Source organism: Bos indicus x Bos taurus, chromosome 25 (assembly GCF_003369695.1).
Source record: "Bos indicus x Bos taurus breed Angus x Brahman F1 hybrid chromosome 25, Bos_hybrid_MaternalHap_v2.0, whole genome shotgun sequence".
Classification (NCBI taxonomy): domain Eukaryota; kingdom Metazoa; phylum Chordata; class Mammalia; order Artiodactyla; family Bovidae; genus Bos; species Bos indicus x Bos taurus.
Genome location: NC_040100.1, coordinates 42,399,567 through 42,427,227, shown reverse-complemented (window position 1 = coordinate 42,427,227; position 27,661 = coordinate 42,399,567). Strand labels below are relative to the sequence as shown.

Genomic DNA, 27,661 nt, shown 5'->3' with positions numbered 1-27,661 from the left:
TAGATAAATTAAATAAACAAAGAATAAGTTTGTATATTTGCAAATGGTTGGGGAAAAAATAAAGAATTACATGCCATGTGGAACGACTATGAAATTCAAATGTCAGGGTCCACCTTCTGGAACACCGCCTGTATGCGCTGTCTACAGCGGCCCTGGTGTGCTCACGGCTCAGCAGCGATCTTATCAGTGTTTCAAGGCCACAGTGTTTCACAACGCTTCTGCTCGCTTGCTTACACTGCACACCCGTCATGTCACAGTAAGAAGACAGGGCTCCAAATGCCCTGTCTTTAAGGCCCAGGGCAGTGCGAGCTACTGTTATCAGTGAGCTGGATGGCAGAGGAGAGTGTCATGCGACAACACTGCAGTAGTCGACATCACCAGGCTAAACGCTCCTCTGGCACGAGTCTCAACACAAAACAGAATTTCTTCACAAGAAATAAAAATGAGGCAATGGAATTAAATTTTCCAGGGACTCATCGTTAACCCAGGAAGGAAAGCCGCTGAGGGTGACTTAAAGGTGTCTGACTGCAGAAGCTGAGGGAAGCGTGTCCAGAGAAGATGCGTTTAAGACCATCTGTTTTTGGTCAAGAACAGCTGTTCTGAAAGCTAAGGACACTGGGAGCGATGTCACGTCAATTAAAAATGAGGCAGATAATCTGAAGCGCCTTTCCTCGGCTCTCGATGGCTCCAAACATCACCGGACCCGCCCTCTGCCGCTTCCGCGAGGAGTCAATGCCTCGACACTAAGCGGGGAAAGGCCTGAAGAACGAGCTTCTGGGCACAGACCAAGGAAACAACTAGCAACTCACGTGGGAGCACTCGCAAAGCCGAGAAAACGTGAACGCGGGAGAACGGCACCTGGAACCTGCCGCTGAGTGTCACGGCTGACGGTGCACACAGGTGCAGCGCGAGGTCACACAGCTGGCAGCCTCGTGGAGGACACGTCCACAGACTGCAACTGCACTGCTCACCCTCAAACACGCTGCAGACAATACCCACGTCTCTCACCACCGGCAGCTACTGAGCCATCAGCAAGGTCACAGTGACCCGCATCTGCCCCCCGCCTGAACCAGGGTGAGGAGATGCACACGTGCAACTTTAACAAGAAACACCAATTCGGTTACACAAAATGGTGTGCGTTCCTTTCATCAAGGGGCTCGTATAACAAACACTGCAGGGTTACATTCTGAGCTTCTCTGTAAGAGCTCGCTTCCTTATGTCTTTCTTGATTGTGACTCTTGACCCACAAAACCCAAAATACTGACTCTTTACAGAAAAAGCTGTGAACCCCTGAAGTAGACTATTACTATCTTCGTTTTACACAGGAGAAAATGAAAGAGGTTCAGCAACTGACAGGCAAGCAGGGTAACTTCAGCGGGCATGACCTTCACCGCTGACCAGGCTGCCTCCAGTAACAAGCGAAAACAAGAACAGACCCCTGAGGAAACATAACTGATGGCATCAGTTCAGTTCAGTTCAGTCCCTCAGTCATGTCTGACTCTGCGACCCCACGAATCGCAGCACACCAGGCCTCCCCGTCCATCACCAACTCCTGGAGTCTACTCAAACTCATGTCCATCAAGCCGGTGATGCCATCCAGCCATCCATAAGAAGACACTAAAGTGACACCCACAGGACAAACACCCATTTGCAAAAACAGTGCAAACTGTTCTGAAACAGAAACAACTGGAGACAATGGGCTCAGGATCTGGTCAACGTGTTCCAACAGGAAAATACATATGCGATCCATAATCATTTCAAACAAAAGATTAATAATTTCTCGAAAAGCGGACTTCCCTGGTGGTCCAGGGGTTAACAATCTGCCTGCCAATTGACATGAGTTCAATCCCTGGTCCAGGAAGACCCCACGTGCCTGGGGCAACTGAGGCTGTATGCCAGCACTGCTGAGGCCGGGCTCTACAGTCCACGAGGCACGCACCCTAGAGCCCATGCTCTGCAACGAGAAGACTGCACGCAGACAAAAACAAATAAATAAAATTTAAAATTTCCTGAATTATACAAATTATACAAGTTATGTAAGACAACAAGTTTCAAAAAAGTAAAAATCTGGGATTTTCCCGGTGGCCCAGTGGTTGGACTCCACGCTCTCAATGTAGGGGACAGGTTCAGTCCCTGGCTGGGGAACCAAGATTCTGCACGCTACCCAGCAGGACAAAAAACAGAAAGTAATAAAAAGTTGGAAAAAAGCAAGAATCTGTATAAAAGACTTAAATTTAAGTCCCATTATTTCATAAGTGAAACTTCATTATTAAGTGATTTGGCACAGGGAACTATATTGAAAATCCTGTAATAAATCATCATGGAAAAACATGCAAACAAGAATATGTATACATATATATGAATACATATACACTCGTGTGTGTGTCTATATATACATGTACGTATAACTGAATCACTACGCTGTACACCGGACACTACTAAAACCTCCTAAGTCAACTATGAAGTGAAAGTCGTTCAGTCGTTTCTGACTCACTGCGATCCCATGGACTAGACAGTCCATGGAATTCTCTAGGCCAGAATACTGGAGTGGGTAGCTGTTCCCTTCTCCAGGGGATCTTCCCAACCCAGGGATTGAACCCAGGTCTCCCACATTGTAGGCAGATTCTTTACCAGCTGAGCCACATGGGAAGTAAACTATAATTCAACAAGAGAGATTTGGAAGTAATTAAATTTGAGGCCCTGAGCAAGAAACAAATCTATCAATAACCAAAATCCTGCCCCCATGAGCCTAGAGTGTCCTTTTTCTCTTTAGAGTAGAAAGATGGATACAGAAAGTATTAAAAAACATACAATCTAATAAATGTACTGCGATTCTAGGAAACAAAAATACAAATAATAAATAGAAATCCATGTTATTAGCAATTCTGTAACCAGTTTGGCCCTAAATATAGCAGTCGGTTTGGGGATTTAAGGTTTGATGTCTACTTCTTAAGGCATTTAAAACACTGAGAAGGTGATAACAAGACTGTTAACTTTAATTAAATATTCAGGATAAATTTTGATTAAATAAGTTTGCAATTAACAGTTAAATACTGAGGGGCATCTAATGTACTAAACTAGTAAGTTTTACTTTATTAGTTGTACAAACAATGTAAATATTGAAGAGTGTTGGCTGATGGCAGGAGAACACCAACTGCCCAATATACATAAAAGAGGAAGAACAGGACCTTCAACAGGATGCACTCAGTTATGGATACTCCTGTCCACACACAGCATGGGCAGAATTTGGACATACTGGACATCAAGGAGTTAATCTGCTGACTGGGAGGCAGGCTATACTTCCTGACCCCCTGGGCAGCCACCCTTAAAGGGTCAGCTTTCCACCATACCACCCAAGACCCTCAGAACACACAGTTCACACTCGCAGCTGGGAATACACCCTGGGCAGTAAAGCACGCAGACGCTGACGCAGCTGGGCCATCCTGGCCTTAGTCCCGCCAGCGGTGTCCACACTGAGCGTTGCAGCACTTGTAAAAGGTGGTCATGGGCTCATCTGCAGAGCGGGTCTGAAGCTGCATGAAATAGGCTCGAGGATGTTCACACTTGGGACATGGCTCTGGCAACGAGAAGAACAAACAGTGACCCACGTTTACTAAAAAAAAGAAATGATGCTCATGATCAACATGCTTGTTATAAGTGGACGTTTCGTGAAACACAGCTGCAGACACTCCCCAGTTCGACTGGTATCCCTCGCCTGGGGTGCCCTGCAAGGTTTTCCTGCAAGGGGCTGTCATTCCCACTGTGCTCTCACAACTGAGAGCACAACACTGTGCTCTCACAACTTGTGGTCTTGATTGTACTTTTTTCTTTTTTAATTTTACTTTCACCGAGATTTCAATTCAAGAACCTCGCTCTTAATGAAAACTCCTTCAAACACTCAGACACCATTTTGGTGTGTAATTCACCTCCCAGTGACAAATTCTGCCTGTGCAAGATTTTTCACAGAGCAGATCTGGATGGTCCTCTCTGGGGTAAAAAGACAGTACTAATCACCCTAAGCTCCTCCTCCTCTCTGGACTGGTCGTGCTGGGCTCTCTTTCCTTCCTTGGTCACATCTGTCGCTATCAGAAATGAATCAAGACTCAAATCCTTACTTAACGGAATATTTAGAGCAGTTTAATATTATCTTTGACTTAAAAAAAAACTATATTAGAACAAAATCCTTAGACTGATTTTTTAATTACTCCAATCAGCATCACTATGAGGTCACCCTGAGACTTTAACTCAGGTCTGAATTACTCCACAACAGCTTGTGCCAATACTGTTTGCGTAACAAACACATCAGAGAAGAAAACAGTTTCTAGTCTCAGAAGCCCACTTGATACATCACAGACTCTGCTATGCAGTGGCACAGCCAGCGGCCTCATCCTTACCCACAGCTCTGAAACAGAAAAGGTTTTCCCTCTCACCTGCAGTAGAGTCAACATTCTCCCAAGCAGCTGCTCCACCAAGCACATCATCCACTTCTTTCAGCTTTGGATACTTCCGATTTGTTACCTAACAAACAACAAACAGCAGGTCTTCAGACTCTCCCAGTAAGTGAACAGTACAAAGCCGGGTCACCAAACCATGCCTTCAAGTATCACCCCAGACTCTGCTTCCTGCCTTCAACACGAAGGGAGGAATACTAAACGAAAGCACAGTTCCTGCTGTCACAGAGCAGGAATCTCCATGAGAATCGGGAGGATCAACAATTGGGATGATCCAATAAACAAGATTCTGTGAGGACTGGATGAAGCAACAGAGCAGGAAGGGGGAAATGGCTCTGGCGTGACCCTTTTGTTCTCCCACCTCTCCAATACTTGGTCACTGAAATAAAAGATCCAAAGACGACTAAGGCCAAAGTGGAGCACTTGGCAGGGTGGCCCAGCCACTCTTCGCAGGCAGAGGTTTTTCTAACTATTCTCCAAGTTTTACCAGCCGTCCTTGAAATGTCACCCTTCACAATTTCAGACTCTTAACTCCCACAACACAGCTACATGGTGGAGCAGTATATAAACATTAAGAATGAGGTAACACCAGCGTGCTCTACTTCTAAAAACTATTAAAGGTGTTCTAAAAAGGAAAGACGCAATATCGATGGAAAGTAACGAGTTATAACACAGTATGTACCATTCCGTAATGAATATCCAATATATTCCAGATGTTCAGACTAAAATATAAGAGCGAGCAAAAACTGAAAAATGCTTGCCCTCCTACAGCGTATACCCTAGTGTTAACAAACAAGGGGCACAAGTAAATTGTAAACCGCAATGGAAGGCAAACGAGTCCTATTAAAAAAATAAGATTAGGAGAAGAAAGGCGAGGTGGACAAAGAGGCTGCAACTTTAAATAATCCTTCGGGTAAAAGCACGAGCGACGAGTGACACGGGTACCGAGGGGAAGAGCGACCCGGGCGCAAAAGCTCTACACAGGCCCCGGGAGCAGTGCGTGGCTGGCGGAGAGCCTCAGGGCGGCCGGCAGGGCCCGCAGGACGCCGATCCAGGCGGGGAAGGAGGCGGGGAAGGCCCGGGTCGCGCGGCCGCCTCGCGAGAGCGTGGGCCTCCGCGCCGCGCGCGCCCACCTTGCGCGTGACGTTGTGCACGTAGGGGCAGGTGTTGCATGCGAAGCGGTGGCAGCGCTGGCCCTCCTCGACGATCAGCCCGTTCCCGCAGCCCGGGCAGAAGAGCAGCATGGCCGCCACAGGCCCGGCGCTCCCGGCAGCGCCCGCGGCAGCACTGCGCCGGCGTTCTGAGCGCCCCTTGGTCCCCGCCCCGCCCCCTGCCAGCCCACCAATAATCACGCCGCCTCCCCGCCCCCAAGTACAGCAGTGGCCGGCCGGCTCCCAGTAGCTCATCTCTCATTGGTCCTCGAATGGCCCCGCCCCCGGCGCCCCGAAGGTGGGGATATAGGAGCGGTCCCGGCGCCTGCGCGATAGCCTCTGTCGCGTGGAGCCGCTGTGCGGGCGAAGCCGGCTGGAAACCCGGCGCCCTGGAGGAGCCGCGGGTCGTGGCGCGGCCAGAGCCGCAGGACGACGAGGAGGATGAGGAGGAGGCGCTGCCGCACTCCGAGGCGGTGGACGTGTTCCAGGAGGGCCTGGCCATGGTTGTGCAGGACCCGCTGCTCTGCGACCTTCCGATCCAGGTGCGCGAGGGCCGCGTCGTTCCCCCGGGGTGCGGACGGACCCTGGGACCGCTGGGGGCTGCAGCCTCGGGAAGGCGTTTCCGAGCGTAGCGGAGCGTCTAGGCAGAAGGCTCCTGTCGGGCCTGGAGGCGAACGAGGCTCTGGCCTCGGGCTTGAAATTTAAAGGGGTGCCGAAAAACCGACTAGTTAGGACATTTGACATGTCAGCAGTGTTTTAAAAACAACCAAAAGTTGGTGTGTAGAAGCCTGGGGTAAACAAAAATAATGTAATTTTCAGACAAAAGATCAATGTTTCCCAGTTTTCCGTTCTCCTCAGACTTCAGGAAGGTTCTGCCTAACTTCATAGACGCTGTCCGCTTGTCTGCCTTTGTTGTTCGGGGTGGTGAAGGGAGCTCCCACCTCCATCCTTGGTCTTTTCCAGGTTACTTTAGAAGAGGTTAATTCCCAAATAGCATTAGAATACGGCCAAGCAATGACAGTGCGAGTGTGCAAGATGGATGGAGAAGTTATGCGTAAGTACTGCCTTCCCCCTCAGGCCAAGCAGTCTGAACCTTCACAGGAGAGGATGTTAGCAGGGCTGGTGGGTGGAAACTCCGGGCTGTGCCCAGGCCTGTTGGGCACACCCACACCTGCCCAGACTTGAGCCTTGAGAAGTAACAGAGCTCATCAGAGCTTCTGGGCTCTCCTCTTGACACCTGACGCTGGGGATCTTCTCCTGCTTGTGCAGCTGTGGTTGTAGTCCAGAACGCCACTGTCCTGGACCTGAAGAAGGCCATCCAGAGATATGTGCAGCTCAGGCAGGAGCGCGAGGGAGGCATTCAGCACATCAGCTGGTGAGTGGAGCCTTGGCTCCTCCCTCAGCCCTTCTTGGGAGACAGGGAGGACGTGCTGGACACGAGCGAGCCTTTTCATCCCCTGGGCTCTGCTCAGGATGCGGCCTAGAGCATCGAGCTCCCTGTCCCGAGCCTTTAAAAAGGGCAGGTGCTCCTGTGCCTGCGGGCCCTGTCCTAGCTGCTCCTCCTCTGCATTACCACGCGGGCAGCTAGGTAGCTGCACGTGGGGACACCTTAGGGCATGCCCAGTGTGTCTGGATGCGGCTTCCCTGGTTAGAGGAGCTGCTACCAGCCCCTCGCCTGGGTGCTCTCAGCCTCCTGAATCACCCTGCTTGTGGTTCACTGAATTCCCATCTGTAGGTCCTACGTGTGGAGGACATACCACTTGACCTCCGCGGGAGAGAAGCTCACAGAAGACCGGAAGAAACTCCGAGAGTAAGTTCAGGCTCCGTCTTGAGCTACAGGGAGCTATCTGATCTGTGGCCCTTTTGTTCCCCAGGCCCTGCCATAGGGCCGGGGTTTCCTCCAGAGGCTCTTAAGAAAGGAGGGGTCTTAAATCCATTCCTGGGGAGTGTGTGAGACCAGGAGAGTCCCTGACTGTCCTGCAAGGAACTCCCTGGAGACCTCCCTGCCCGGAGGACAGGAGGCAGAGGAGCTGTGGCAGTTCAGGCTGCAGAGCCAGGAGAGAGGGTTTTGAGTGTGCGTGGCTGGGGAGCATGGCCCTGCCCCCTCCTCACCTCCCCAGCACTGCGCTCTTCCTGCCTGGCCTCTCTCATCCCACACAAGCCTCGGAGGAGGAGTCACAGCTGGGCCCTTCTGTAGGCTGGACTCTGCCTTTCCTTCTCTTTCAGTTATGGTATCCGGAATCGGGATGAGGTGTCCTTCATCAAAAAGCTGAGACAGAAATGAATCTCCAGACTTGGACAGCTGTGTGTGCGGGCAGCTGAGCTCTTCCCTGGCAGAAGGAAGCCTTGGGCCACCGTGCCCTTTCCCCAGACGGGTGGGAGAGAGCCTGACCCCAGCTGGACTCGCCTGGACTCTTAAATGAACCCTGATCCCAGGGCTGTGGGCCTGGCCCTGTATACAGAATAAACCCTGTTTTCTTTGAGGTTTGGAAAGTCATGTCCCCATAGTGGGGCACAGGTGGGGACCCTGCCGGCGGTCACACTGTTGGGATGATGTACCTGAGCCCTTGGCCACCACCCTGCTCCCCAAGCCACACACACCTGTCCTGTCATCTCTGCAGCGAGGAGGAAGTAAAAGCAGAGTGCCGGCTCTGTCTCTACTTGTGGGAAACAAGGGCGTCTGAGCCCAGCCTGGTCAGGGCCTCCAGCTTCAGCCCATGGGTGCCTGGCTCCTAGGAAGGGACATGGCCTGGATGCCGTGGGGCGCTTCCAGGTGTGTGTGGGGAAGTGTGATATTCCTGGGTCCTTGTTTGTCACCTCCTCGTCACTCTGCAGAAGGGGGACAGAGTGTGCGCACCTGGCCGAGGACCTCCAGGGAGATGGACCTGACGTGAATGCCCTGTTCTGGCAACTTGTGGGTGGGAGGCCTGGGGCCTGGAGGATGTCCTTCCACAGCGCCCAGCTGGAGACCAGAAAGGAGGCGGCAGCTCTGGTTGAGTTAGTGGCAGCTAAAACGCTCCCGGTCTGTTTATTGGCCACATGAGGTGGTCGTCAGAAGGCTAGTTAGAAGGTAATCTCGGGAACTAGTGTGATAAATGCCCGGAAGCACGAGGGGTTCAACAGCAGTGAACACGGCAAAGTGTGTGGGAAGCAGGGCTCCTGGGCAGAGTCCCGAGCCGCAGGCCTGGCTCCAGCCACGGGCACACGGCCCCAGCGCCCGCCAGCTCAGTGGAGCTGAGCATCCAGCTCGTACTTCTCACAGAACTTGTCAGTGAAGGGGATGCAGGTGAGGAACTCACACCACTCGCAGCGGACAGGGTAGAAGTAGAAGAGGACCACCAGGCCAGCCAGCAGGCCCAGGAAGACCAGCTGAAAGACGATGATCTGGCAGCGCTTGCGGTACAGGTCGAACTTGCCGAAGCTAATGTAGGGCAGGAAGGCAAAGGAGAGGAAGAGGCCGCTGATGAAGCCTGAGATGTGGGCGAAGTTGTCGATCCAGGGCAGCAGGCCGAAGGTGAAGAGGAAGAGCACCACGGCCAGCAGCTTGAAGAAGGCGCGCCAGGGCCGCGCCAGAATCTGCCAGCTCTGGAAGAGCTCCACGAAGAGGCAGGCCAGGATGCCAAACTGCGAGCCAGCTGGGCCCACCTGGAGGTGCAGGTGACCCTGAGCCAGTGGGCCGGGGCAGGCCGCCCGCCACCCTCCGTTGGCCCAGGGTAGATCAGGACAGGAGCCCCAGGTGGGACAGGGCATGGCAGGGACTCGGGTCTGCTGGACCCAGTTCATGCTGGGCAGCACGTGGGGGGCAGCCTTACCTCTGCCCGGTATGGCAGGAAAATGGCACTAGCCAGGTTACCAGTGACGCCACTGAGCAGGTAGATGATGGCTATGCGGTGCCAGCCCGCCAGCTTCTCCAGGTCTCGCAGGACTGTCATCTGGAAGCAGACGGACACCAGGCAGTGCAGGACCCTGTGGGGAGGGGGCACTCAGCAAGGAGCACTGACCAGCTAGTCCTGGGGTCCCTGGGACCACCTCCTCCCCCCAGCCCCCACAGCCCACGTGGTGTCACTTGCCCAGCGTGCAAGAAGAGGGACAGCCACAGGCGGTAGAACTGGTCAGGCACCTCGGGGTTGAGGAAGGGCAGGAGCCCACACACGTCGTCCATGCAGTGCACCTGTGCAGAGTGACCGTGAGCACCCGCCACGGCCGCAGCACGCGGAGGGACCCTCCCCCAGAGGCCTACCTGGGAGCAGAGTGTGGCCTCCTCGTGGAAGTAACCCCTCATGAAGTCACAGTACTCCCGGGAGGTGATCTCACACCTGGAAGGTCAGGCCAGAGCTGGGAGGACTCCCAGGCTCAGGTTTTGGCCCCACTCGCCCACCTTGTTGGCCTGGATAGGTCCGGCCCCTTCCTCACCCCACGCCCCCCGGGATCCTGGGTCGTTTTAGACTGGATATGGGAGCAGGCCCAGGGCAATGCTGTGTGTCCAGGACTGGGGCACCCCTACCTGCCCTTGGTGCCGATGCAGCAGGGCCGGCCCGTGATGACGCAGTCCATGTGCGGGTGGTTGGTGTGGTTCCCAGCACTGCTTTTGGTGCAGATCTGGGTCACAAATGGGGATGAGTTGGGTCAAGGTCACCCCTAATCTTGGGCCCCACACCACGCTTGGTTGGAGCAGAGATGGACAGGCTCCTAGGGTAGGAGACAGGCCCCTGTTGGCCTCAAGCAGGTCACAAACCCTGGGCCTCAGGGCATCTGTCAAATTGGCATGATGTCACTTGACTTCTTAAGGCTCCACCTGGTTCTACTTAGAAAGGGAGGCTGTAGTGGATGGACCGGCTGGCTGAAGGCCAGGGCAGAGCATCTGAAAACGGGGTGGTCCCTCGGAGACCTCTGGCATCACTGATGGGTGAGATGTGGATTCCTCCCCAAGACAGTAAGGTGGCTCCCAAACAACCCCTCCACACCAGCTCACCGGCCACTTGGTGATGTCATCTGGCCACTCATGGGGGTCCTCAGAAGAAGGCTCATCACACACCCTGCACGAGCCCAGGGTGTGGTCAGACCTTACTCTGAGCCCTTGGCTTAGCACCCTCCCGCCCTCCTGGACAATAAGGAGACAAATTATACCTCCCTCCACCCCCACTCCCAGGGGAGACATGGACGAACGGAGGTAGGGGGCGCAGCAGGACTGACCTGGGATCCTGGTGGCAGACAGAGCCGTACCGCCTCTTTTGGCCAGCAAGGTCTGGGGCACTGGGATGCAGGGGCCACTTCACCCACACTGCCAGCGTGGACTGTGGGAGGACATGGGCTCAGCCCTGGTCTGAGCCCACCGTCTCCAGGGGGCCAGGATCAGAGACCCTGAGCTCCTCCCTCTGGTTCTACACACCCGCGTGCCCTGCAGCCCCTCCATGAATTTGCACTCGGGAAACTGCTCGCATGTTGGGAGATTGTTATGAGTTCAAGAGCATAGTTCCTATTAGCTTGAAAACAGAAACCACCCGTAGGCAACTGGTACAAACTGGGAGCTCCACATTAGATGATAAAAACTTGGATGAAGTTGTTTAAAATTTAGTGAGAAAAGTAAGGCAATACCACTTACATAAACTTATGACAGGTGCCCCAAAACAAGATGGAAGTGAGAAGGCCACACCCAAATTAAAAACATGCAGAATTCCCTGGTGGTGCAGTGGTTAGGACTTGGTCCTTTCACTGCCAGGGCCTGGGTTGGATCCCTAGTCCAGAAACTAAGGTCCCCCAAGCCCTGCCGCTCGGCCATTTAAAAAAATAATAAAATTAAGGACACACAGTCTGCAGGGGGAGCAGCCAGAGGTGGAGGGATGGGATAAGAAGGAAAGACTGAGGTGAGGGGCCTTGCACAGACGGACGGCATCGTGTGCTGAGAACCAGGGGTTTAGGACAACTCAACCAGCTCTGCCTGAGTCCCAAGGAAACGAGGTGCAGACAAGGGTGCGAGCTGAGCTGTGGGCGGGCACTCACCGAGCACTCCTCCTCCGAGGTCTGCACGCAGCCTGACCGGTCGTTACGCACGCAGCAGGCCGAGTGCTTCTCGCGCTCGCGCGCAGCATGGATGAAACTATGCACCTGCGGGTCCTGGCGCATGCACGGCGAGAACTTGGCACCCAGGTGAATGAGGGCCTCCTGCGGGGAGGACGATGCAGCTGCGGCTGGGCCTCGGCGAGCCCAGGGCCCCGCCCCGCCCTGCCCTCACCGGGCCCCGCCCCCGCCCCGCCCTGCCCTCACCGAGCTGGGCCCGATCCAGAAGTTCTCCTGTTGCACGTACTTGACATTCTCGTAGACCCCACGGTTGCGCAGCACCTGGGAGGTGGAGAGAAGATAAGACGGAGCTCGGTCGCGCCCCCTCCCGTCAGAGTGGGCGGGAGGGAACCCAGACTTCGCAGAGCGGGGCCAGGAGGGCACCCGGAGGGCGCCGGGGCTCACCGAGTCTACGGTCTCGTGCTGTGAGAAGCCCACGGGCGCCACGCCATAGATGCACACGGCTAGGATGGTGACGAGCGAGTGCACGAAGGTCAGCCAGTAGGTGAAGAAGGGCCTGCGGAGCAAAGCGTCAGCAGAGGCGCCATCCCCAACCTGGAGCGCCCGCGCCCACCTGGAGCCATGCCTGCCCTAAACCCCTCCCCTCGTGGCCTACCTGTGGTCGTCCATGTCCTCAATCTGGCGTTTGACATAGCTGTCTATTCGCTTGCGGTAAGTGCGGTTGGTTAGCCGGCCCACCATGCCCAGCCCGTACGGCCGCTTCTCCCTGGCAAACAACTTGCGCACCGGCATCGCGATGCGCTGGCCCCGCCGCTGCCCCGCCGTGCTCACCACCTCCTGCCGCAGCCGCACCTTGGGCTGCGGGGCCGCTGCGCCGCCCTCCTTCTGCTTGCGCCAGCCACGTTCCAGGGGCCTGGGGAGGGAGGCACTGTCACTGCCAGCCCCAGAGTGCCCACACGCTGCTGTCCATCCCCCGCGGGGCCAGGACAACCCTCTGAATCTGTCCTGCTCCCATGTGTAACAGGCTGAAGTCAGGCCCTCCGAGCAGAAGCAGAGCGGCCCGAGCCACTTTCGGGATGGCAGGCAGGTGGGGTCAGACCTACATCTGTGAGTATTAACGACGCCACCTCTTCGCCTGCTGGATCCTCTCCAGGCTGTGGGCTCTGGGACCGCCAGCCTTCTCCAGGGATGAGCAGCCCAATTTGAATGGTGCCCAGTCCTGGGGCCCCCAAACCTAGTTGCCAAGCTGGGTTCCCAGTCCATGAGATGACCGCCCCCACCCCGGGGGTCCCCTTGGGTGTCATGCCTTGGAGCAGCTGCTCCTGACAGCCTGGGGGCTTTTCCCCCACGGAACTCGCAGGGAGGCACTCACAGCATCAGGTGGCTGCGCTCCAGCTCGCTGCGGTCCAGGGCGCCGCCCGTGAGGTCCACCTGCTCTGGGGCTCGCTCCCAGTCTTTAAGCGCTGCCTCCGATGGGGACTCGAACACCTCGTCCGGGTAAGTGGACAGCTCCTCGTGGAGGACACCTTCCTGAGCAAACACGCGCGGTCAGCGTGGGAAGCTTAGGCAGAGGGGTCAGGGTGATGGCGCCAGGCTCTTACCCGAGCAAAGAAGGACGTGTCCAGCTCGTCAGGGAAGTCAGCCGTGTCCTCTTCCAGGAAGCTGGCAGGAGTGAAGCTTCGGCGCTGGGCGCGGCGTAACGTGCCATCCCTAACCGAGCGACCCTGCCAGCGAGGGAGTAAGCACGCGGCTCCGTGTAACCCACTCGCCCCCAAACCCCACCTGGGCCCCTGCACCCACCTTCACCAGCGCAGCAGCTGCCCGGAAGCTCATCTTGGCCACCGACTCGCGCTTGCGCCGCCGCGGGAGCCGGTTGAAACCGGAGCGGGAGCTGGAGAAGGAGCAGAGGGAGGCGGCACCCGGCGTGACGGGCGTGTGCGGGGCGCTCGGGCCGTCGGCGGCATCATCCGCCAAGCGGAAGGCCCGGCCCCGGGCCAGGGGGTCTACGATCTGGAGGAAGGGAGGAGATGCCAGAGTTGGGGCTGGGTCTGGCCAAGGGGGCTCCTTCCCCACCCCAGATCCCACTGTGGAGAACACAGCTGCTGTTCAACCCCCCCACCCAGCGGGCCCCTGGACAGCTGAGTGGGTTCTGCCGCAGCCCAGTGCACCCAGGGCCCCTTCTCCGCCTGCATTGTGTTACAGCACTGTCCATCCCGCGATGCTTCCGGTCCAGACGCTGGCCAAGGCTCAGTCCCAGGTCCCTGTCTTCCCTCAGGAGCCCCTCATCCCAGAGAGCATCTTAGGTGCCTTTACAGGAGCATCCAACCACCATCCAAATCCAGGAGCTCCCAGGGACCGCCTTTGCTCGGGCTGGCTGTGTCCCCAGCCCCGCCCAGAGGAGCTGAGTGAGGGGCCCATGGGAGGGCATACCTTCTGCATGCCCAGCTGGCACGGCCCCACGTACAGAGGAGGCGGCGTCTCAGTGCTGGTCAGCGACACGTTGTCCTGGCTAGGCAGGTCTAGCTCGCGGATGACCTGGGGCTTCAGCTTCCCGTAGCGCTGGCTGCAGTGGCGGATGCTCTTGCGCTGCCACTTCTGGGTGCTGTCACTGTCCTTGCTCACTCCAAACCAGTCGGCCGTGCCCCTGCCGGGGAAGGAACTCAGCAAGGGTGCCCGGCAGTCCCCTCCCCCGGCCCGGGCCTCAGAGGAGCTCCCCCTCGGCATGCCTGCCGCAGGCCTCCAGACCCTCCAGGGGCCCAGGTGGGCTGTGGCTGATCAAGGGGAGAAGAGGGTTCTGGCCCTGGCCACCCCCGCACAGTCAGCCAACTCCAAACTGCCACCAGAGACGGCAGGCCTGGGTGAAACGGGTGTTTCACACAAGCCCTCTCGCCATCCTTGAGGCAGGGATTTCTGGAGAGACACCGAGGCTAGACAGAGGTCAGATTTCAGCCAGCCGGAGCATGGCCATGAGCAGCAGCTGGGCCTGGCACATGGCAGGACCCAGGAAGCGGGTGCCGCAGCCCCGGGCAAGCTGCCCACGGCCCTCGGACATGCAAGCAGAAATGCTGCTGCGCCTGCCGTCAGGAGCCCTGGGGACACCAGCAACGCTGGCAGCTCCGGGGGCACACAAGCCATGCTCACGCTCGCGGACGCCAGCACACGCCTGCCCTGCCCACGGTACCTGAGCAGGGACCGAGAGAGACGGGCGCTGCGGGAGGGCCCTGCGGGCAGCGGGGGGCCCAAGGGAGGCAGAGTGTGGATGTGCCCGGAGCGCACCCGGCGGCTGTCCAGGGCCAGAGCGTTGGGTGGGGAGACAGAGAGGAGAGAGGAGGTGCTGGGGGCAGAGAAAGGAGCAGGCAACGGCAGCCAGCCCCAGAGCAGGGGAGCGGGGATGCAGGATTGAGAAGGTCCCCGCCCCGCTCCCAGCCCCGCGGCCCGAAGGGACCCTGTGTGCTGCCTCTGCCCCAGGGCCCCACCCGCCCCAAGCAGCCAGGACAGCCCAGTACCTGCGGATGGTCTGTGTGATGGACATCTGGCGCTGTAGCACCGGCCGCCGGGGCTCCTGGTGGGGCGAAGGGACGCGGGCGGGCTCGGCCGGCATGCTCACGCTCCGCAGGAATGCCTGGCGTCTCAAGGGCTGGGCAACGGGGTCCCAGTGAGGGCACTGGACAGGCTGGACCCGCAGCCCCCGCTGCCCAGGGCCTACCTGCAGGAAGCTGGGCTCCTCTGCTGCCGGGGGCACCACGGCCGGGATGTCCAGCTTCAGCCACGGCGGCTTCTTGTGCTGCAGGCTGCTGCTGCTGTCCCTGCGGGCCTCGCCCATGGTTCAGGCAGACTAGGCGGGCCTGGGGTTAGGACACAGTGCTTTACTACTGCTGTGGGCCTGGGTTCAATCTCAGGTCGGGGATCAGGGATCCCAAAGCCATGCAGCACAGCCAAAACACAACACGGACAGGTCTCTGCGGGTCCCCAGGCCCAGGCCCGGGAGGTGGGAGGGTCAGTGATAACCAGAAGAGACGGCCCCAGCACAGCTCAGCACCCATGGGCTCACTGCCTGTCTTGACGTCTCAAGACACCACCGGGCACACACTGGGTCCCCAGACGACAGACATTCATGTGACAAACAGTTCAGGACCCACCATGAGCCACTCACAGGTGCTCAGGACTCACTGGTGGACAGTGAGAAAAGAGGAATCCAAAACAAAGTTCCTGCACTGCTGGAGCTTGGAGTCCAGACAGACAGCAAGCCAACGTGGACATACAGTGCGCTAAAGGTTGCAAAGTGTGACGGGAATAAAACAGCATGTGCCAGCTGCCTGCCTGTGAGGAAGCCTTTCGTCAGAGTAAAGACTCGCAGCGTGATCCAGAGAGCACGGCCACGGGCAGGCTGCTCCCCACACAGGGGATGGCCGGGGCAGAAGCGTGAGGAAGCGCGAGGGCTGAGAAGCCAGCCTGGTCTGTACACGGGGCGAATCCGAGGGTGGACTTCAGTCTCCTAGCCACCACGACAGCTGCTCCAGAGACGGAGGGCCCACTATGTCCACGACAGGCTGCAGGGGCCCTCCCTCTCTCTGAGGCGGGACCACCTGGTTTCCCAGAGGCCGAGGGTTCCTACAGCCAGGTGCTTGCATGCGTGCCAAGTCGCTCTGGTGTCTCTTTGCGACCCTATGGGCTGTAAGGAGCCAGGTTCCTCTTTCCACGGGATTCTCCAGGCATACTGGAGTGGGTTGCTGTGCCCTCCTCCTGGGAATCTTCCCAATCCGGGGACTGAACCCACGCTTCTTAAATCTCCTTCATTGGCAGGGGGGTTCTTTACCATTAGCACCAGGCGGGAAGCCAAGGGACCTCCTCCTGAAAACCACCTAGTGGAAGTGCTGCTGTCACCACCAGGGGGCGCCACACACCAAGAAACTTAAGCAAAGACGCTCCCTGGGGGCTCAGACCACACAGAATCTGCCACAAGGCAGGAGGCCAGGGTTCCAACCCTGGGTGGGAAGATCCCCTGGAGAAGGAAATGGCTACCCACTTCAGTCTCCATGCCTGGAGAATTTTCCTATGCATAGAGGAACCTGGCAGGCTACAGTCCACGGAGTTGCAAAGGATCAGACACGACTGAGCAACTAACACTTGCACTTTGCTCAGCGCCACCCAAAGCGCCTACAAACAACAAAACTAGTGAGGTGATGGAATTCCAGCTGAGCTACGTCAAACCCTGAAAAATGATGCCGTTAAAGTGCTGCGCTCAATATGCCAACAAATTTGGAAAACTCAGCAGTGGCCAAGGACTGGAAAAGGTCAGTTTTCTTTCCAATCCCAAAGAAAGGCAATGCCAAAGAACGTTCAAAGCGAAAGTCCCTCAGTCGTGTCCAACTCTTTGTGACCACATGAACTATACAATCCATGGAATTCTCTAGGCCAGAATACTGGAGTGGGTAGCCTTTCCCTTCGCCAGGAGATCTTTCCAACCCAGGGATCAAACCTAGGTCTTCCGCATTGCAGGCAGATTCTTTACCAGCTGCGCCACAAGGAAAGTCCAAGAATACTGGAGTGGGTAGTATTCTACCCACAAACTGTGGAAAAATCTTCAAGCGATGGAAATACCAGACCACCTTACCTGCCTCCTGAGAAATCTGTATGCAGGTCAAGAAGCAACAGTTAGAACTGGACATGGAACAACAGACTGGTTCCAAATTGGGAAAGAAGTATGTCAAGGCTGTATATTGTCACCCTGGTTATTTAACTTATATGCAGAGTACATCATGCAAAATGCCAAGCTGGATGAAGCACAAGCTGGAATCAAAACTGCAGAGAGAAATATCAATAACCTCAGATATGCAGATGACACCACCCTTATGGCAGAAAGTGAAGAAGAACTAAAGAGCCTCTTGATGAAAGTGAAAGAGGAGAGTGAAAAAGTTGGCTTAAAGCTCAACATTCCAAAAACAAAGATCATGGCATTTGGTCCCATCATTTCATGGCAAATAGATGGGGAAACAATGGAAACAGTGACAGACTTTATTTTCTTGGGCTCCAAAATCACTGCAGATGGTGACTGCAGCCATGAAATTAAAAGATGTTTGCTCCTTGGAAGAAAAGCCATGACAAACCTAGGCAGCATAGTAAAAAGCAGACATTACTTTGCTGACAAAGATCCATCTAGTCAAAGCTATGGTTTTTCCAGTAGTCATGTGTGGATGTGAGACTTGGACAATAAAGCTAAGTGCCAAAGTATTGGTGCTTTTGAACTGTGGTGCTGGAGAAGACTCTTGAGAGCCTCTTGGACTGCAAGGAGATCCAACCAGTCCATCCTAAACGAAATCAGTCCTGAATATTCATTGGAAGGACTGATGCTGAAGCTAAAACTCCATTACTTTGACCACCTGATGGAAAGAGCTGACTCATTAGAAAAGACCCTTTTGCTAGCAAAGATTGAAGGCAGAAGGAGACGAGAGAGGATGAGATGGTTGGATGGCATCACCAACTCAATGGACATGAGTTTGAGCAAGCTCCAGGAGTTGGTGAAGGACAGGGAGGCCTGGCGTGCTGCAGTTCATGGGGTCGTAAAGAGTCAGACATGACTGAGCGACTGAACTGAACTGACCCTAAGCTGGGCAGGGCCCAGGACCCAGAGCTGAGGGCTTGATTTGGTCTACCCCAGCCTAGCCATGGGGCCATGAGGCAGTAGCCACATAAGCAGGGCTCCTTGGCACTTACTTCCCTCTTCACAAATCGGCACTTTTCGGACAGGTCTGCTTCCCTGGCCCCAGAGAAGAATCACAGGGCCTGGAAACACTACACATGGACATCACCAGGTGGGAAACATCGAAATCAGACTGCTTATGTTCTTTGCAGCCGAAGACAGAGAAGCTCTATACAGTCAGCAAAAACAAGACCTGGAGCTGACTGTGGCTCAGATCATGAGCTCCTTATTGCAAAATTCAGGCTGAAATTAAAGAAAGCAGAGAATACCACTAGGCCATTCAAATATGACATAAATCAAATCCCTTATGATTATACAGGGGAAGTGACAAACAGATTCAAGGGATTATATCTGATAGACAGACTGCCTCAAGAACTATAGACAGACTGCCTGAAGAACTATGGACAGAGGTTCGTAACATTATACAGAAGGCTGTGATCTAAACCGTCCCAAAGAAAAAGAAATGCATGAAGGCAAAGTGGTTGTCTGAGGAAAGTAGATAGAAAAAATACTGAGAAAGAAGAGAAGTGAAAGACAAGCAAGACGAGGAAGGATATACCCACCTGATGCAGAGCTCCAAAGACAGCAAGCAGAGACAAGAAAGCAATGCAAAGAGATAGACGATAACAACAGAATGGGAAAGACTGAAGATCACTTCAAGAAAATTGGAGACATCAAGAGGACATTTCATGCAAGGATGGGCACAATAAAGGAGAGAAATGATAAGGACATAACAGAAGACAAGATTAAGAAGAGGTGGCAAGAATACACAAAAGAACTATACAAAAAAAGGTCTTAGTGGCCCAGATAATCATGATGGTGTGGTCACTCACCTACAGCCAGACATCTTGGAATATAAAGTCAAGTGGGCTTAAGGGAGCATCACTACCAACAAAGCTACTGGAGGTGATGGAATTCTAGCTGAGCTATTTAAAATCCTCAAAGATGGTGCTGTGAAAGTGTACCACTCAATATGCCAGCAAATTTGGAAAAGTGAGCAGTGGCCACAGGACCGGAAAAGGTCAGTTTTCATTCCAATCCCAAAGAAGGGCAATGCCGAAGAATGTTCAAATTACCATACAATTGGCTCATTTTGCAGGATAGCAAGGTAATAAGCAAAATCCTTCAAGCTAGGCTTCAACAGTACAGGAACTTCCAGATGTAGAAGATGGATTTTAAAAAGGCAGAGGAACCAGAAATCAAATTGCCAACAGCCATTGGATCATAGAGAAAGCAAGGGAACTCCAGAAAAACATCTACTTCTGTTTCACTGACTATGCTAAAGCCTTTGTGTGGCTCACAACAAACTGGAAAATTCTTAAGAGATGGGAATACCAGACCACCTTACGTGCCTCCTGAGAAACCTGATGCAGGCCAAGTGGTAACAGTTAGAGCTGGGCGTGGAGCAGCAGACTGATTCGAATTGGGAAAGAAGGGCGTCAAGGTTGCCTATCATCACCCTGCTTATTTAACTTACATGCAGAGTATATCGTGCGAAATGCTGGGCTGGATGAATCACAAGCTGGAATCAAGATAGCCAGGAGAAATATGAACAACCTCAGATATGCAGATGACACCACCCTTATGGCAGAATGTGAAGAGGAACTAAAGAGCCTCTTGATGAAGGTGAAAGACAAGAGTGAAAAAGCTGACTTAAAACTCAACATTCAAAAAAGTAAGATCATGGCATCCAGTCCCATCACTTCATGGCAAATAGAAGGGGGAAAAGTGGAAACAGTGACAGATTTTATTTTCTTGGGCTCCAAAATCACTGTGGACAGTGACTGCAGCTGCGAAATTAAAAGATGCTTGCTCATTGGAAGGAAAGCTATGACCAACCTAGACAGCATATTAAAAAGCAGAGACATCACTTTGCTGACAAAGGTCCATCTAGTTAAAGCTATGGTTTTTCCAATAGTCATATATGGATGTGAGAGTTGGACCATAAAGAAGCTTGAGCACTAAAAAATTGATGCTTTTGAACTGTGGTGCTGGAGAAGACTCTTGAGAGCCCATTGAACTACAAGGAGATCCAACCAGTCCATCCCAAAGGAAATCAGTCCTGAATATTCATTGGAAGGACAGATGCTAAAGCTGAAGCTCCATTACTTTGGCCACCTGACGGGAAGAGCCAACTCACTGGAAAAGACCCTGATGCTGGGAAAGATTGAAGGTGGGAGGAGAAGGGGGTGACAGAGGATGAGACAATTGGCTGGCATCACTGACTCAATAGACATGAATTTGAGCAAACTCCGGGAGACAGTGAAGGACAGTGAGGCCTGGCATGCTGCAGTCCATGGGGTCACAAAGAGTCATGACTTAGCAACTCAGCAACAACAACAAGCAGAGAGGGTCCTTGCACAATGAGGCCAAGGGGAGCAGGGGCGTTGTGGAGACTCTCACTTTCTCAGCCTCTCAAAGCAACCCAGACCCTGACAGATTCTGACCTGCGGGGTCTGCGGCTCACCCACCGAGGTCGCGAGACACAGCCTCTACTTCCGAGACTCCCTCTCAACTGCCTGGAGAGATACAGAGAGAAGACTTTACGCATAGCAAAACTGAGGCCTAGGAAGGGAAGCTGGCCTTGCCCAAGGTCACATATTCATGGCACCATAACTAGAGACACAGCTGCTACTGGCTCTGCACAGACCAGGGAAGGGACCCCGCTCGAAGCCTCCACCAGCTCGCTATGGACCTGAAGGCAGGTCTGACATGAGGGCGTCTTGACTGAGAACTGGGTTCCTCTGGGGTCTGAACCAGGAGACCAACTCTCAGCGTCCAACTCACACCACCACCCAGCCCAGACTTGCACGGCTGTGGCCAAGCAGGCCTCCCATCCTGGGAGGCGGCGTCCTCGTCATCCACCAGCCCCCCTCCACAGGTCAGGGAGACTGTGAGCTGCCCTGTGGGGAGGACACTGGTCTCGAGCACCAGCGATGGAATCTCAGACAGTGCTGGACACGCTGGGAAGACAGAAGAAGCTCAGCAGCTGCAGGGCTGGGACGACACTCTGGGTCACCTCCTGAGCCGTGACTGGGCCGGGGCTGCCAGCTGGAGACCCGAGCAGTCAGACCCCTCAAATGGTGCTACGCCCCTGGGGCCTTGTGGGGAGGGGCCAGAAAGGACAGGACCCCTTAGCATATCAGGTGGAGGCCCTGGTACCGTCAGCCTGGCCCTGCCACCCAACCCCATGGCTCACATAGCCTCATACGCTCCTGGTAAAGCTTCTGCGAGGTCCGGATAGGAACCCGCAGGTGGGGTGCCGGGGTCTGACCCCTGCAGAAGCTTCCGCACACACACCCAGAACATCTAGATGCCACAAGATGGTCCTCCACTCAGGAGAGCCAGAAACCCCTGCCCGCTGGTGGGCGCACACCACCACCCACACCTCTGTGACCCTCCAAGGCCCCTCCTCACAGCTGGCTCCCCCAGGACACACATTCTGCCCACGGGGTCACCCTGCCAGGGCCTGGATCCCCCTGGCTTGGTCGGGACCACATCCACACGTGTGCTGTCCAGTCCTGCCACACCAGGCCCACAGTGCCCAGGGCAGGCCCACTCCAGAGCCACGGCTCAGCGACCATCTCAGAGTATGGGCTAACAGGGGCCAGGCCCCATGAAGCAGGGTGACGGGAAATTCCTGAAGATGCCCCTTCACCGGGGCCTGGGAGGAGCTACCATATGACTGGGGAGGTGGTAGGAGGGGGCGGGAGGCACACAGAGGAGCTGGGCACCCCCTGCCCCCACCAGCCAGGGCCACCAGACACAGGAGCCTCTCCCGAGGAAGGCCCCAGCTCCCTCCTGGACACACAGACCTCCGGGTGCCCACCCCCCTCAGCACCCACCGCGTCTGGGGCCAAGGCTGGATGGCGCTCCGGATGCCACACAGCTCCTTGCCCCCAGAGCTGCGGGTTCCCAGCCTGACCCGCCCTGTGTGACCAGTCCCCCCGATCCCCTCAACCCATGCCAAACTCTGGACCTCAAGCGGGTGGGGTTCACAGGCAGGGTTGGGAGTGGCTCCACAGTGGGCCCCAAGGGCGTGGGGGAGGGACAGGCCCAGGCCGGACAAAGAGTCTGGGCTAGAAGGGGACAGCGCCCGCCCAGAGTCTGGGCTAGAAGGGGAACAGCGCCCGCCCAGAGGAGACAGTGGCGCAGTGTCTGGGCCTCCCCGGGCACACAGGGGCTCTTGTTCCTAGACGGCCCCTGGGGGGTCTCCCTACAGCAGCCCCCTCCACTGCCCCCAGCACAGGGAGAGACCTCAGGCCAGGGAGGGCCTGCCTGCCACGGTCACGGCATCTGACTCACTCCAGCAACACTCACGGCCGCCCCAATGGGCCCAGACCTACCAGGGACTCCCAGACAGGCCCAGGGAAGCACAGGGAGGGACGGCGCCGCAACAGCAGCTCAGGAGCGCGAGGCGACGCTGGGGGGGCTGGGGGCCACCACAAGGCCCACCGTAAGCAGGAACCAGCAAGGCAGAGGGCTAGCGGGAGGGGGCAGGCCCCCCAAGGACCAGCCGCGGCTGATCTGGCAGTGACCCCCGGGGGTCCTGGGCAGGGGCCCGGTAAGTAGGAGACAGAGCGGGAGCCTGGCCTGAAACAGGGTCCTGACCCAGCTCCCTTCTGCCACCTGTAACCCTGAGCAAGCCTGAACCTTCCCCTCTGAAAACCGGAGACCACAGCAGAGCCTGGGACACACAGGTGCTCAAGAAGCAGCAGCTGATTCAGAAATGGCTCTGCCTGCCAGTGCAGGAGACGAGGGTTCGATCCCTGATCCAGGAAGACCACACATTCCCTGGAGCAATAAGTCCACATGCCGCAGCTTCTGAAGAGCCCATGCTCCGCAAAAAGAGCAGGCGCTGATGAAGCCCGTGCATGTCAACAGGAGAGTGCCCCCGCTGGCCGCGACTAGTGAAGAGCCCACGCGGCAACACAGTCAAAAATAAACACATGAAAGTATTTTTTAAAAAAACATGCTGGACCTAAAAAGAATATAATATTGTAAGTCATTTATGAAAGAGAAAGTGAAGTCATGTCCAACTCTCTGTGACCCCATGGACTATAGCCCACCAAGTTCCTCCATCCATGGGATTTTCCAGGCAAGAGTACTGGAGTGGGTTGCCATTTCCTTCTCCAGGGGATCTCCCCGACCCAGGGATCAAACCCGGGTCTCCCACATTGCAGGCAGACGCTTTACCCTCTGAGCCACCAGGGAAGCCCTTAAGTCATCTGTACTTCAACTAAAAAAACAAGGAGCAGGCTGGTGATGCCTGCCAGCTGTGGGGAGCTCCCTGAGGAGGGCCCAAGAGCAGAGCGTATCAGAGCACGGGGCGTGGGATGACCCGGGCGACACCCTTCAGAGAGGCTTGGTTTGGGAAGGTGTAGCCAAGAAGCAGGAGGAGATGGGGGAGAGGTTCCGGCCCACCCAGGCCTGGACAGGCCACAGCTGGGTTAAACCTGGAGCCTTTGCTTTCTCACTGAGGCCTGCCCCGCACACCTGGAGGACAATGCTGACCAGGGGCATCTGGAGGCCAAGTGGGTGGCCCGGCCTCGGGACCAGAACCACAAGCTTGGGGCCAACCCTGCCCCGGGGACCACCGGCCACCACGGTCAGCTGCAGCAAATGGCCCCACCCCAGGATACCCACCCCGACGTGACCCCAGCTCCCCTGCGCGTGGTCCCAGGAGGGGCCAGCTCCTCTGACCTCCCTCTGTGAGCCCTGATCTTTGACCCTCAGTCTCCCGTTTGACCCAGAGTCTGACCCCCAGCCCCAGGTCTCCCTTGGGAGTTTTGACTCCGGTCCCCCACCACGTGCTGCTCTGGTAAAGCGGAAGTGAGCTGGCTCCTCTGAGCATCTTGAGCTCGTCTGCTTCCAGCATCTTGTCGGGAATGACCCTGGGCAGGCCCTCACGCTCCTCACCCCCCGCCAGTGACCCTCCACTTTTCTGTGGAAGATATGAGGTTCAAAAGGGAGCAGGGCAGACCTGAGACCTGGCCCCTGGCTTGCTCGGTGCCCTGTGCCATCCCTAGGAGGAAAACGGATCCCTAAGCCCCAGGCACCCACACCAGCTGTCACCCCAAATGAACCCGCAGGGCACCAGCCAGAACCACAGGAGACTCCCTGCTTTAGAAAGCCCTGAAAGGACTGCCCTGCGAGGGTGATGCAGGAAAGGGGGCATGGCCCTATGACCAGGCGCTGCCCAAAGGCTCGGCAGACACAGATGGCCTAGGGGGTCACTGGCCACCAATTAAAGCCTATGACCCAGCTGGGCCTAACAGGGCAGACGCACCCTGGGACTGGGAAGCACCAGGCTCAGAAAGCTCAGGGGACCCGTCTGTGCCACATGGCCAGCTCCAAGGTAGGGCAGGGACTTCGATATAACAGGTTCTGGGTGTGACAATCTGGTATCTAACTGGACCTTGGGAGTCAAGTTGCAAGCCCGCCTCTATCTGTGGAGTGGAAAGACCCAAATCCCATCAACAGGCCCAGACAGAGGGCAGACGAGCAGCCTGTCACCAGAGGCCCCAGAAGTGCTCCTGGCCAGCCCCACAATGTGCTCCCAGTGCCCACACAGCCTCGGGCTCAGCAGCCCTGCCCAGGACAATGCAGCTGGGGGATCGCACCCTCGAGGCCACAGGAGGGGACGCCTCGCCCCTGAACTCTACTCCTGGAGCAGGAAAGGCTTCAGCTGGCAGAAGCCTGGCACACCTGCCTCAAACCCAACACTGGCTAGCCCCGTTGACCTGTCACAACCCCTGCAGGGGTCCTCTGCGTCCACCTTACAGATCAGGAAATTGAGGCTCAGAGAGGCCGGTCACCACCTGTGGTCACCCAGCCTCCAAGCAGTTGGGCCATGTCTGCCCAGGAGCTGGGGAGGGGGCCATGGCCCCCTGGGGAGGGGCAGATCATCTGGGATCCTCAGGCTGGGGGAGCCAACAGCCCCTCTGAGACCCCCATGCCTCCACCCAGAGCATCTCAACTCAGGGAAAAGGAAGCCACCCTCACACACCCAACCCAGAAAACAAGCAGCCGCTAAGGAATCTGATCCTTGGGCTGAAAGTAGATCCTGTCACAGACACCGAGGTGGGGGAACCAGAGCTGGGGAGGGGTGGGCAGGCAGAGGGAGCTCCTCATATCTGGGGAGAGGAGCTACAGGAGGTGCCCTGAGCAACAGCTTGAGTCCAGAGACCCTGAGAGGGGCCCGGGAAGGCAGGCACGACCTGGGTGATCCTTCTGAACCACGGGGTCCCCTGGACTATGCACTGCCAAGGGCAATGGTTCGCCAGCCAGCCTGCGAATGCTGGACGGGGAGCGCTCTCACTGCAGTGCTCCAGGCCTGGGCCCTCGGTCAGCACTCTGGGAGGGAGCCTGGGGCCCTGGCACCTTTCATCCAGGGTCACCCCGCTACAAGCCCTACTGGTAGCCCCTGCTTTTCTCAAGGAAAAGGACCCAGCTTGCCCAAAATAACTCGGTGGCAGGGGCTCAGCCTCAGGGAACCCTTGGGCCCTGGCCACCTGCTGGGTTGTCCAGGTTGTCCCAAGCTCTGGGTGGGGGCTAAGGGGGCTGGGGCTGGCCCCACCGGGGTGGGGAGAACCCAGAATCTACCTGGGCCAAACCTGAAAAGCCAGTTTCATCCTAGAATCTCATCTGCCAGGAAGTCCCCAGTGGGGGTTGGGGGACCTTTCCCAACACAGAGCTAGGGCCTCCAGATCCAGACCTCGCTCACCTGGATACACAGATACACACCCCCAAACTGCATACCCGGAGGAGAAACTCTGGTCAGGGACAGGTGGGCCCCCAGCAGGGCGGGCAGCCAGGCCCCCAACCCAGGGTCCTGAGCACCTGGGATCCAGCCATCTCCCCAGCCAGGAGACAGCCTGCTTCCCAGCACGGGGTAGTGGCCACAGGCTCAGGCCCTGGCCTGGTCCTCTTGGCCACCGAGCACAAGGTAGGAAGACGCCTGGCAGCTTCCCGCGTTGAGAGGCAGGATTGTGAAGCTGAAGGTGGGCCAGTCCCTCCCCAAACCCCATCTCCACAGCTACTGCTATTGCGGAAGTTAGTCCCATCCCCAGGGAGGACGGCTGGGACAGCGACGATCCGGAGAAGTCCCACCCAGAAGTCCCACCCTCCGAGCTGGAGTTTCGACTTGAGACACCACCCACTGGCGGAGGCCGGGCAAGAAAGCGTAAAGGGCGGGGGGAGGGTACAGCTCAGAGGCGCCTGGGGACACCCGGACCCCGAGCCCTCCCGCTGCCCGGACCCTCAGCTGTCGGGCGGGGGCTGGAGCCGAGCTGTCCGGCCGGGTCAGGCAGCCGCCCGGACGCGCTAATCCGGCCACGGGCTATTTTTGCGGTCCGCCGAGTTAGGAATCCGGGGCTGGGCCGCCTCCTCCTCGCGCGGCTCGGGAAACTCCGGGAAGGAAAGTCCGGCCGTCTCGGGCGGAGACTCCTCAAAGCCGGGACGCGGCCAGACTCCCGCCGCTCTGAGCGGTTCCGGCGGCGGAGGGCTGGGGACCGGCCCTGGCGCGGCGGACGCCGTCTCGGGACCCACCCGGCCCGCGCCCCGCGTGCAGCCCCGCCCAGCGCGCTCACTCACCACTGCCGCCAGCGCCGGGAGTCCCGGGGGTCCTGAGGGCTGCGGGGAGGGGCTGCAGCCGCCGGCCCGAGGGCGCCCGCGCCGAGTCCCCGCCCGCCCGTCCGGCCCGCCCGTCTGCCGGGGAATGCCATGGAGCGAGGGGCGTGCGCGCCGGGGGCGGGCCCGGCTGAAGGGGGCGGCCGCGTGACTCAGGGCTCAGGAATGCGCGCGGCCCGCCCCGCCAGAGCCACCTCCTCCGGGAGGACGGCGGGGACAACTCTGGCTGGGGGTCGAAAGCGCTTTGGTCGGGGCAGGAGGACCTGGTGGCCCAGCTGGACCAAATCTGATGGTCAACCTCACCCGCTCCCGGACCCGGAGTGAGTCCTGACCTTAGCAGATGCTTTGACTTGTGCTTGCAGAGTGGGGAGTCCGGGAGACAGCCCCGTATCTACAGGGACCCAAACCCCCAGCCTCCTCCAAGGCCGGGCTGCCAAGTCTCTCACTCTAAGTCCCTCGGAGCTTCCCTGGCACACACATACCCCTGCTTTCATACACTTACACACACACGCTCTGCTTCTGTAACCCAGCTTGCCTCTTGCATAGTATAGATCACCTAGATCAGCTAGTTTTGGGGAAAATGGAAACGTACAACAATTCTAGGAACTAAAACATCTCACTCACCCTTGCCCCTGCTTTTGCAATTGTCTAGCCCCTGTAACCTTAACTGTGCTTGTCTGTGTAAACGGCAGGCAGTCCCCTACCCCCTC

At 56.8% G+C, this 27,661-nt stretch overlaps 3 protein-coding genes across 6 annotated transcripts; 1 reads left to right on the top strand and 2 right to left on the bottom strand.

Annotated features, from left to right (window-relative positions):
* Window positions 1-1,993: 1,993 nt before the first annotated feature.
* On the bottom strand, window positions 1,994-5,742 carry POLR3K (RNA polymerase III subunit K). The gene is made up of 3 exons (XM_027526587.1): window positions 5,585-5,742; window positions 4,431-4,518; window positions 1,994-3,577 (listed from the first exon to the last, which is right to left on the bottom strand). Exons 1-3 carry the CDS (start codon window positions 5,693-5,695, stop codon window positions 3,450-3,452), a joined length of 327 nt encoding a protein of 108 aa, XP_027382388.1. The 5' UTR covers window positions 5,696-5,742; the 3' UTR covers window positions 1,994-3,449.
* A 117-nt stretch (window positions 5,743-5,859) lies between these two features.
* SNRNP25 (small nuclear ribonucleoprotein U11/U12 subunit 25) lies at window positions 5,860-8,085 on the top strand. The gene is made up of 5 exons (XM_027526586.1): window positions 5,860-6,144; window positions 6,566-6,656; window positions 6,872-6,977; window positions 7,338-7,412; window positions 7,829-8,085. The coding sequence occupies exons 1-5, from the start codon at window positions 5,875-5,877 to the stop codon at window positions 7,884-7,886; spliced, it is 600 nt and encodes a 199-aa protein (XP_027382387.1). The 5' UTR covers window positions 5,860-5,874; the 3' UTR covers window positions 7,887-8,085.
* A 505-nt stretch (window positions 8,086-8,590) lies between these two features.
* Window positions 8,591-27,051, bottom strand: RHBDF1 (rhomboid 5 homolog 1). Of its 4 annotated transcripts, none has more exons than XM_027526580.1 (19): window positions 26,916-27,039; window positions 20,768-20,839; window positions 15,327-15,465; window positions 15,127-15,257; window positions 14,051-14,264; window positions 13,421-13,630; window positions 13,222-13,344; window positions 12,993-13,150; window positions 12,276-12,533; window positions 12,065-12,176; window positions 11,867-11,941; window positions 11,603-11,764; window positions 10,796-10,896; window positions 10,575-10,638; window positions 10,107-10,201; window positions 9,843-9,918; window positions 9,673-9,773; window positions 9,415-9,568; window positions 8,591-9,247 (listed from the first exon to the last, which is right to left on the bottom strand). In XM_027526580.1, exons 3-19 carry the CDS (start codon window positions 15,441-15,443, stop codon window positions 8,828-8,830), a joined length of 2,571 nt encoding a protein of 856 aa, XP_027382381.1. In that variant the 5' UTR covers window positions 15,444-15,465; window positions 20,768-20,839; window positions 26,916-27,039; the 3' UTR covers window positions 8,591-8,827. The 4 variants fall into 4 exon arrangements, with proteins under 4 accessions (XP_027382381.1, XP_027382386.1, XP_027382382.1 ...); XM_027526585.1 differs by having other exon boundaries at window positions 15,127-15,182; window positions 26,916-27,030; XM_027526581.1 differs by lacking the exon at window positions 20,768-20,839 and having other exon boundaries at window positions 26,916-27,051.
* Window positions 27,052-27,661: the final 610 nt, after the last annotated feature.